Raw genomic sequence first — 10281 nt, 5'->3', positions numbered from 1 at the left:
TGGCCAACGAAGAAAAGGCAGGCGGTTGTCAAGCCGGCATGGGGCTGTAGCACTGTTTCCTTGACAATTATGGAGGTCAGAGATCCATGATGCGACCTCCTTGCTTCCACCCGCAATGTGATTGTGAATTCCTCCGCGAGCTCGAGTTTATATTGGTGATGACCTGTGTGCGGGTTGTCTGCCTAACTCGAGTTCCGGAGCCGACGTTGTAGCGCGTCGCTCCACCTGTGGCCATCCAGAGCTTGAATCAACAGTGTGCCATTCAGAGTGTGACACGACGATGTTGATAATGTTGAGAAGGGGGCCTAATAGTAGTAGGATGGATAGTATTTAACCAAAAGACCACCTATTCTCCTCGATTGTCATGTCGCGAGATGGGCTTGTGCGAGCTACAGCCAGTTTCAACGTCCCCCAAAGCATGGGAACAAGGATCCAGAAGCCTTTAAATGTGAGAGTGTCAGTGGAAACGTGGCCAAGAAGCCTATCAAGTGCAGGCGCTCGCTACAACCCTCTGTCAACGTGGAGTTAAAAAGATCTAAGAAAAGGCGCAAGGTGAACACGATGGCGAGGGCTGGGCGAAACACGAGATGAAACCTCATTTCACGTAGAAAGCGGCGCTGAGCACCATCCGCTCCATTATCAAACGGTCTTTCAGGCGCCAACCAGGCCAGAACGTGAAGGGTCGCCTTCCTCAAGATCCTTCTCAGCCCCGAGGACAAAGGTCGAGAGAGAGGCTGGAATTTTTTACACAAGCTTGCCGTGACGCCAGAGACAAGAAGGATAGCAGAGCTCACCATCTGCTCGAGAGAGAGCTTCCTGTCCAACCCTCTCTGCATTAATACATAGGCGCTTGCCTGCCTTCCCGAGCTGTCTCGTAAAAGAAATTCTCCTTTCTTTGCCCGAGAAGCCGAGAAGCCCTAGACAAAGTAGCAGATTGCTGGGGATTGTGCAAGAAACTCTGATGCAAGAACCCCTGGTTCTTTGAAGCGTTCATCTGAATCAGTTCCATGCAAAGAGCCGAGTGGGCACAAGGGCGATGAGCAGCAGTACGAAGATGAATGCCATTAGGAGGAAGCGAGAGTTTCTCTTCCAGGCAGAAAGAGAGAGGTAGCTTCGAATTACCGAGAGTCCAGCCAAGTGGGACATAGTCGAGAACCAAGCAAGACCAGCCATCATCTGCCAATGATAGGCAGATAGACCATCAAATAGGCATACGAAGCCACTGATGGGGATTCCGGCGCCAGTGACAACCTGGCCATCGCACATGGACAGAATTGCCTGGTGAAATCGCACTCTGGTCAGCCTAAACAACCTGGCATATAACTTGGGCCTTGCCTCGTTGAATACCTGCTCACTATCGACTAACTAACCGGCCAGGAAGCGAGGGCAAGGCAGGAATCGCACGACGAATCTGCCAATACCACGAGCGCACCTGAGGAACTTGACATCCACAGGATTCGGACGCCATGGCTGTCCGTGTCCAAGCTCTGGCGATGCTGAGAGATCGTCGTCGGCGACAGAAACGGGTCCTTTGTCGGGTCAAACACAAGGAGGTAGTTGACTATCAAGAGCGCGAGGACAATGTAAGCAGTGCCAACGAATCCAACCAAACCCTTTTTCTTGTCAATGAGTGCATATTGCCGAGAGTTCCTGCGTGCGACACGTCGAGATGGGGTGTACTAACGCCAAGGCCTGAAACGTCTGTTGGCGACTCTGCGATATATCCAGACAGTCGTAACTGGACCTGCGTGTCGTCATTGCGGTAGAGTCCGGACGAGACGTTGAGCGCTTTGATCAAATATTACGAGTCTATGAGTGGCAAATACTGCTTGACTTCTCCCCCAGCTCCAAGGATTCTAGGTTCAGTTGATCCAATATGCTACTGGCTATCTTCTACTTGAATATCGCAACTAGGATATCTGAGAACGAGTATATCTGGACATTGCTTCTCCCTCGGTTCACTCAGTCATTCACAAGTTGCGCACACAGATGTGTCCCACATACCAGACGCGGATTTGTCCTTACATGGGACCACAGGAAAAGTCTATCGAGCCTGGAAGCCATGCGGAGATAAGAGGGCACCTTGTCAGGCATCACGCAGTGCCAAGATGACATTAACGGAGGCGGAAAATTTCAAGCTAGCTATTGCTGCGGCTGCAGCGCAATCCTTTACAGCCGGGTGAGGAAAGCTCAAGCAGACGGATACACGCTTTGGAGAAGCTACTCGGGACACTGATCGCTGGGTAGCCGGCATACAGGAGATGATCGGAGGCCCTCTGCAGGATGATATTGACGGAAATGCGCTGGAAAAGAAAGCCATCGATAGGACCAGGAACTTGTTTCAATCAGTTGGCTTCGAGTCGGAATATACAAACATGTGACAACATGGAGGATAACTCCCCAGATGAGTCCGATCTGATTGACAGCAAAGGAGGAAGCTGTTACCAGCTTGGCAACGAGGTAATAGTGGGCGAGACTAGGGCAGAGAAAGAGATGGAGATGAAGAAAGTAGAGAAACCAAAGCCACCCGCAATATAAGTTTCTTACTTATTGCTCAAGATATCAAATAGAGAGCTATAGGCTGTTTTAGAATATCTTATAACTTCAGTGTTATCTGAAGCCATCTACGGAAACATGCTACGTTGTTGTTTAACTCACCTCAAATATATTATAGCAGAACAATAATGAACAACATGCTACTAATTTTTACTCTAATACATACTTTGTATATGTATTGCCGGGGATATGTAGTGTATAACATAATAATTCACACACGTTATTTAACATAGTGTTAAATACGCCTCTAGTCGTAGACATACTCGGCTTCTTCTCCGTTAATCAATCAACCTGAATTTCTCGTCATCTCATTCAGAGCCTCTAGCGCTCCCAGCCGTCAGTAATCTACCATGACTTCGGCACAGGACATTGCATCGACATTGGCGCACATCACCGGACTGCTCAATGCAGGGAGGGACAAATGCGCAAGTGAAGGAGTGGTATAATAAGGAGAAAAAGCTCAACATGGAACTCAAGGCGGCCAAGGCAACGCAGAGAGCAACGTCACATACTACGGCCAAGGCCCCAGAAGCTAGGGAGCCACATTCTAGGGTCGAGGTCCCAGAGACAGCGGCCCCGAGATCACAGAAAGGTCCCTTGCCAGGGCAACCCTATGGCACCTAACGTAAGCCCAGTGCCAAGATTCTTAGTGTTTATGGAGTTGCGAACAGGATGAACTTGATTTCGGGCCCGGTGGCAACAACAAGGCGATGGCAGTTGAGGTTCGGACGACTTGCGGATAGCCATTATTTGCTCCTTAAGCCGCATCTGAGCTGAGCAGGAGGGTCTTGGAAGTCCATCACAGTACGCAGCGTGTTCTGGCTTGCTGTTGTCACAGGATGATTGCAGGGTCATGGGCGTAACCAAAGGCATCTTGGTGGTGTGCCACCGCGCCTTGTTGGTATCTGAGTCAGGGACAACCTTTTACAATCCATCTCTGAGCCACCTGATCGTTGTAAGCCGTGCGCTCCTCCGCCCTGGGACAACTGAGCCTGGCGAATACCCGAGGCGATGCTTGCAGATGGCCTCACAAAAGACATTGCCCGGACAGAGGGTCGATCTCTTTGTCAGGCAATTGGGGCTCCTGGATACTAGTCCCCTAGAAGCATCACGGAATGAAGAAGCATGTGATGCGGACTAGACAACACGAAAGAACTGAAAACGTCGAGCGAGCAATGAAACAGACTGGCATCGCCGTAGGGCATAAACGGTTGTTTATAGCCTCGTCTTTCATTGTTACTGATGCGTAAGACGGCGTCCTTGCGGGTGCGGTACGCAGCGCATACTCACACGAGAGCATTGCGGGAAAGAACATACCCTTCATTCTACTTGAGTAAATTATCTCGTGTTGATTGCTATCTGTACCTCGTCTACGGGCAAAGTTAAGATGCAAATCGAAAACCCCCACGCGCGCTCCTCCTCGCCCGAGAACACCTCCTGGCTCAGATCCCGAAAACTCCTACATGTGAGTTTGAAACAAAATTTTATCTCGAAACCGGTATTGGTACTCAAAACAGGTTATATTCGCAGCTCACTGCCAAGCGATGATAAGTTGAAAAGTCTGAATTCATGATGTAACATATAGAATAGGGTTACTCTGGCCACTGAATGCCTTCTCATTCGATTTAGCAATAACATAGGCCCGCCAGGGGATGCCAGCAAGTTCTCCGAAGGATAATCGAGCCGTTTTTGTGGTCGATAAGGGGGGATATACACACATATCCTGGCAGCTTGCACGTTCAAACCGGCGGCGGAAGTAATGAAGATTTTTGTAGTCGTTAGTTAGTGATAAGGCCGGCTTCGAACCATGCCATTCTAATTGCCATTCCGATCAACTCTATATAAGAGCCATAAAGATCTCCCCGTGATATTGACAAACTGCTCAGCAAACCCAGCAGCTCAGTGGGCTGACTTGATTCGCTCTCCGAAGTCTTATTCTCTGCTTATTCATCCTGATTCCTTCCATATCCTTAGTCTCAACCTTCTTTACCTTCGCCAACAAGATGCGCGTCAGCACGGTTTTCGCCTCCGCCAGCACTATTGCCAGCTTTGTCCTCGCCGACGCAAACTCTACTCGCACCGCCTTAGAGGACGCCACCCACCAAACAGCCGCCATTTTTTTGTGAAGCCTTCTCTGGCCCTGACAGCTGTCTGTGGTCGATGTCGGCCACTGCTTTAGCCGCCAGGTCTGTCTGGCAGCTTTGCCTCGGAGCTCTGCCTGGCAAAGGTGAACGTTCAGCCTCCGACATGGTGAGTCGAGCCGACGGTCTCGACGGCCCATGGCACAGTCGGTCCAGTAGAGGCTGTGATTGCTTGTTAGTATGCCGTGAAGAGTCGTGGGAGGGGGTTTGAGCCTCAGTCCGCCGACGGCGACGTTGGACGTACTGTGGACCTTGTTCTTTCAATAATGAAAGCTGAAATCATCCTGCTGCAGACAGGAAAAAGGCAAAACCGATGCTCGTGTGCCCGCGCTGATACCACAAGAGGGACGTGGCAGTGGACAGCCCGTTCGGCTGTTTTGTCCGTGACTGCTTCACGGCACGGCCGGACCAGATTTCGTGCGTACTCGTTGAGGTTTTCGAATCCAGGGAGAGGGCAGTCGCTTGCCTGGTAGGGAAGACTCGATAACACGCGCCAGTAATGCAATTGCTGGAGCTACCTCTGTCGTTGTCCGACGCAGTGGTTTTCAGGTAGGCTCTGGTCCGCCAGAAACTCCAGAAAGCGCCTTGAAGCTAGCTGGATCTCTTGTCCCGCAATCAAGGCTGAGGTTGAGAGTGGCCCCGGTCCATGGCGGGCGGGGCGCTCCAAGAACCCAAAGTTGGATGATTGAGCTCGTTCCGACCAGATGGAGATGGATGAAGGCGGGTGAGGGCCTGGCGGAAAGGCAACCAGAGCATTCGGTGTCGAGGTGAATGAACAGGGAAGGGAACAAATCGAGCCGTGAATCGCTCGGCGAGACTGCACCCCGGGGCCAGGGGCCTCAATTATCGTCTCAATGGGTGAAGCGAGGCATCGCGACAGTGCCTCAGGCACAGAACAGCAGGGGCATCGCTCATATGACGGATCAGCAGTCGAAAAGGACGGACGCTGGTGGTTGAACTCGAGGGGCAGTCGGTTCCCAGGAGACGAAAATACACCCCCGCAATTGGCGGGCTGGTGTGCGCCACCAGTCCGCTGTAATTGCCCCCATCGACCCCCTCGCAGTGCGCTGTGGCAACCCGACTACAGCGTGCCCGGACGATGCCCAACCGCTGTAGCTGCCATCCGTCTCCCCCATCGCCGTCGTGCCTGCTGAAGCCGCCGTGATCCCTCTCCTCCAGGTACCTTTCCCTCCACCACTCGCTGCATCGACAAACAGCGGCGAAACCAGAGCAGAAAAACGCGTCGCCTCGACCGTGTCGCCTGGACTTGCGCGAGCGGCTCCGATAGGCAAGCGACAAGACCATGCCAGGCCTCGACGCCATCGCCAATGGCCTCCCTCACTCGCTCCACCCGGCGAGCTGAAGGCCTGCATCACCATCACCACAACGCGCCGCGCTCTGGGCCAGCCGCCGCCGCCCTGTACCACGACGAGGGGCGCCAGAAGCGCGGCCTCGAAGCCCCCGAGCGCGACCTCGAGGCCCTGCGGTCCAAGAAGGCGAGGATCGCTGTCGAGATCCTGGCCCGGACGGCGCCCACCGACGGGCCCGGCGGCATCAGACGTCCCGCGCCGCGCCAGCATCCCTTCGTGGCGACGAGCGTCGGCGGCAGCAGTAGTAGCAGCAGGCCAGAGCTACTGCCCGCGTCCAGCGCCGCGCCAACAGCGCAGGCCGGCGCCGAGTCCGACCCGAACCTGACCAAACACCAAGCAAAAGCCATCAATGGCATCAATCACGGGCTGGGCCAGCTGCTGCCAGAGCCGGCGGGCACAAAGAAGCAGGGCCGGACGCTCCGCTCGCAGGAAGCCACCAGGTTCAAGAGCGAGCTATCGGCATACTTTCCCGACTACGACGAGGTCATTGGCAATGATCCCAAAGAACAGTGTTTGTGCCTCTCTTGCCCCCTTCGCCTCGCCGCGTTTCCATGGCCAATCCCCTTCTGATGGCAGTCTAGACTTGTTCACCCTCGATACGCCCATTGTTATTGTCGATTCGGATCGCCGACGCGTCGTGCCACCAGAACTGCCGCGTGTAGCACCAGATCCCCACCAACCCGCCGACTTTCCCGTCAAAGGCTATGGCGACTCACTCTATACCGACGTTTTCGACTCGCAGCGAATCGACTTTGGGTTCCTAGAGACCCAGCAGAACAGCAAGAACTTGGAGGACCCACTGCCGGACCGCCTGTTTGAGCCTGTGCACAAAAAGGCCGAACGGCTGGAACGGTCGATTCGCAATTCAGAAAAGGGGCGCGCGCAGCACGAAAAGGACCAGATCATCCGACTGCTCGAGGGTCTGCAGGGCCACGACTGGCTGAGGGTAATGGGGGTCAGCGGCGTCACCGAGACCAAGAAGAAATCCTTTGAGCCGGCTCGCGCCCATTTCATCAAGGGCTGCCAGAGCATTTTGGACAAGTTTCGCAACTGGAGCCTGGAGGAGAAGCGGCGGAAGCAGGAAAAGGAGCGGGCCATGGCGGAGCAAGCCGCAGAGGACGAGAAGCGGGACGATGGTCCGGGGCCGAAGCAGGATGCAAGACAAGAGGCGAGACGCAGTGCGCGTCGCGACATGGAGGAAATCTCGACGACGTCACAGGACGACGCCAGCGAAGCCTCGTCGCCGGCCCAGCAGCTTCGCCAGGAAGCCATGGCGCGGTCGCAGATGGCGGCCGGCACAGGCTCCAAGAGGCCGCGAGCACCTGCCCGGCCGACTCCGCCCAAGGCGTTCAAGTCTTTTTTCAGCAAGAAGCACGAGCGCGACGGGGCCCTCAACCGGAACCGCCGCACGGGGAGAAAGGTACTCGCCTGGGGCCATGCGGTGCCTGAGATGGCCGAGACGGACTTTGTCCTGCCCGAGGAATACCGGGACGACGACACGCTCAAGGCTCGGGCGAGGAAGAAGCGGCGGGACAAGCGAGGCAAGCGGCCATAGCCTGAGATGGCCGTATCGGTTGAAGCTGCAGAACGCAAGCGACGTGACGTGGATTGCAAGGGGCGAAAATGGGATAAAGGGAGTTGGGGTTTGCTGTGGCATGGCGTTGAGGGAAAAGCGTCTCTGCTCGCTGTGTGTTGATTTACCACCGTGTACAAAAATGGCGGCGCACTCGGATCCAAGCATTGCTGGGGGCTGGCATTGTTGACGCAGACTTGCGTTGGGGGCTTCACTGGCTTTTATTATTAGTCTATAATGGCGCCCATGACGAACCTCGAGGCACTGAAGGTATACGGGGTATTCGTAAGTACTGGTAATACATGGATACTGAGCAGTTGAAGCCCACCAAGCCTCGGCCCCCGTGAACCCGACTGGGAGCTCCACTAGAGGAGGGGCTTGTCCGTCCACCATCAATGCCAAGACGCTCCCTCTTGACTCTCCCATCCCGCCGCCACTCGTTCTTTGTCCATTGTCCATTGTCGCTTCTTTCTTCGCGCCCTGGATCATTGCATCCGTCCTTATCGGCCGGTCACTTGGTGCGCCAGCAAAATGGCCTAAGCTCCCCTTCCGAGCAAAATATCCTCGTCGCCCGACAACGCACAAGACATGGAAACGCTGTCCTTTCTCCGCAAGGTCTACGACCTCGACACGCTCGACACGCGATTCACCAGCTCCTCCGCCGCCCCCTACCAGACCGTCATCGATGCCCGCAGCGATGCCGCAACGAGCCGCGAGTCGGCGGCCAAGGCCCAGGCCCGGGCGCAGCCCCCCATGTGGCGGACGCCCGAGTTCTACCTCTACTACCTCGTCTTCGCCCTGGCCGTCCCGTACATGTTCTGGACCGCGTACCATGTTTCGCGACGTGAGTGGCCCGGCGGCATGACGGGGCGCATCGTGCTGACGCTGGAGAATAGCATCGGACCCGCGATACCACAAGTACGAACGCTTCCTGTCCGACGGCTGGATCCCCGGACGCAAGGTCGACGTGTCGGATCCCCAGTACCACACCTTCCGCGAGAACCTCCCTTACATGGGCGCGCTCCTCGTCCTGCATCCACTGCTGAGGCGGGCCTGGAACGCAATCTACCCGTCGTCTGGCCGCCGCGCCTCTTCGAGCGGCCAGGGGCGGCTTGAGCAGCGCGCCTCGTTCGACTACGCCTTTGCCCTCTTCTTCCTCGTCGCCCTGCATGGCGTTTCGGCCTTCAAGGTTCTCTTGATCCTCCATGTCAACTTCCAGATTGCCAAGAAGCTGCCGCGCAGGTACATTCCCGCGGCGACGTGGGCGTTCAACATCTCGACCCTCTTTGCCAACGAGCTCTGCGAGGGATACCGCCTGCAGCCCCTGGCCACCCGCTTTGCGCCGGCCGACTCGGCCCTGGTCCAGTGGGGCGCGTGGCTCGACGGCTACGGAGGGCTCGTGTCGCGATGGGAGGTGCTCTTCAACATTAGCGTCCTGCGCCTCATCAGCTTCAACATGGACTATTACTGGAGCATCGACAAGCGCAGCAGCAACTCCTTGGAGGTATGTGCCGGCCATGACGACCCCGGCCAGAGGAAGTCTAGCTAATCCGTCCAAGAAGAAGCAACTGGACCCAGCCAACCTGTCGGAGAGAGACCGCATCTCCCTTCCGGCCGACGTCGGGGACTTTACCTTTCGCAACTACGTGGCGTATGCTGTGTACGCGCCCCTGTACCTGGCCGGGCCCATACTGACCTTCAACGACTACATCGCGCAGCTCAAGCACCGGTGCGCCAGCATTGAACGTCCCCGCACGATCCGCTACGCCGTCCGGTTCGTGCTCGTGCTGCTGGCCATGGAGCTGGTGCTGCACTACGATTACGTCGGGGCTATCAGCAAGGCCAGCCCGGTGTGGAGCGAGTACACGGCGGCGCAGCTGAGTCTGCTGTCCTTTTTCAACCTCCACATCATCTGGCTGAAGCTGCTCCTCCCGTGGCGCATGTTCCGCCTGTGGGCGCTCGTCGACGGCATCGACCCGCCCGAGAACATGGTTCGCTGTGTGAGCAACAACTACAGCACGCAGCTCTTCTGGCGCGCCTGGCACCGCTCGTATAACCGCTGGCTCATCCGGTACCTGTTCATCCCGCTCGGCGGGGCCTCGTTCCGCAACTGGCGGGCCGTGGCCCAGTCAATCGTGTCGTACCTACTGGTCTTTAGCTTTGTCGCCCTCTGGCACGACATTCAGCTGCGGCTGCTCATCTGGGGCTGGCTCATTGTGCTGTTCATGGTGCCAGAGTGGACGGCGAGCTACTTGTTCCCCAAGAGGAAGTGGGAGAGCCGGCCGACGGCATATCGCATGCTGTGCTGCGTCGGCGCGGTGGCCAACGTGATCATGATGATGGCGGCGAATCTGGTTGGGTTTGCCGTCGGCCTGGACGGGCTGGAGAGCATTGTCAGGGCGATTCTACACGACTGGTCTGGTAAGTTGCCATGGATCCCCTGTCTAGCGCGGAGAGCGCCTTGCTGACGGGTTCGCAGGCCTCCTGTTCCTGGTTGTGGCCTGCTCGTGCCTGTTTGTGGGGGTCCAGGTTATGTTTGAGATTCGGGAGGCGGAGAAGAGGAAGGGCGTGACGCTTAAATGTTGAGACGATGCCTCGAAACAAAGCTGCGTGGGCGCTGGCGGACCAAGCAATGGCATCA

At 56.2% G+C, this 10281-nt stretch overlaps 2 protein-coding genes across 2 annotated transcripts; both read left to right on the top strand.

Moving 5' to 3' along the window:
* Nucleotides 1-6025: 6025 nt before the first annotated feature.
* HRG_01229 (something about silencing, SAS, complex subunit 4 domain-containing protein) lies at nt 6026-7622 on the top strand (the record flags this gene model as incomplete). The annotated part of the gene is made up of 2 exons (XM_044859700.1): nt 6026-6578; nt 6649-7622. The coding sequence occupies 2 exons, from the start codon at nt 6026-6028 to the stop codon at nt 7620-7622; spliced, it is 1527 nt and encodes a 508-aa protein (XP_044726100.1).
* Nucleotides 7623-8228: 606 nt separating this feature from the next.
* On the top strand, nt 8229-10226 carry HRG_01228 (MBOAT, membrane-bound o-acyltransferase family domain-containing protein; the record flags this gene model as incomplete). The annotated part of the gene is made up of 4 exons (XM_044859699.1): nt 8229-8484; nt 8537-9144; nt 9200-10061; nt 10120-10226. The coding sequence occupies 4 exons, from the start codon at nt 8229-8231 to the stop codon at nt 10224-10226; spliced, it is 1833 nt and encodes a 610-aa protein (XP_044726099.1).
* Nucleotides 10227-10281: the final 55 nt, after the last annotated feature.

Source organism: Hirsutella rhossiliensis (assembly GCF_020360975.1).
Source record: "Hirsutella rhossiliensis strain HR02 chromosome Unknown scaffold00001, whole genome shotgun sequence".
NCBI lineage: Eukaryota > Fungi > Ascomycota > Sordariomycetes > Hypocreales > Ophiocordycipitaceae > Hirsutella > Hirsutella rhossiliensis.
This window is presented reverse-complemented; position numbering and strand designations above follow the sequence as displayed.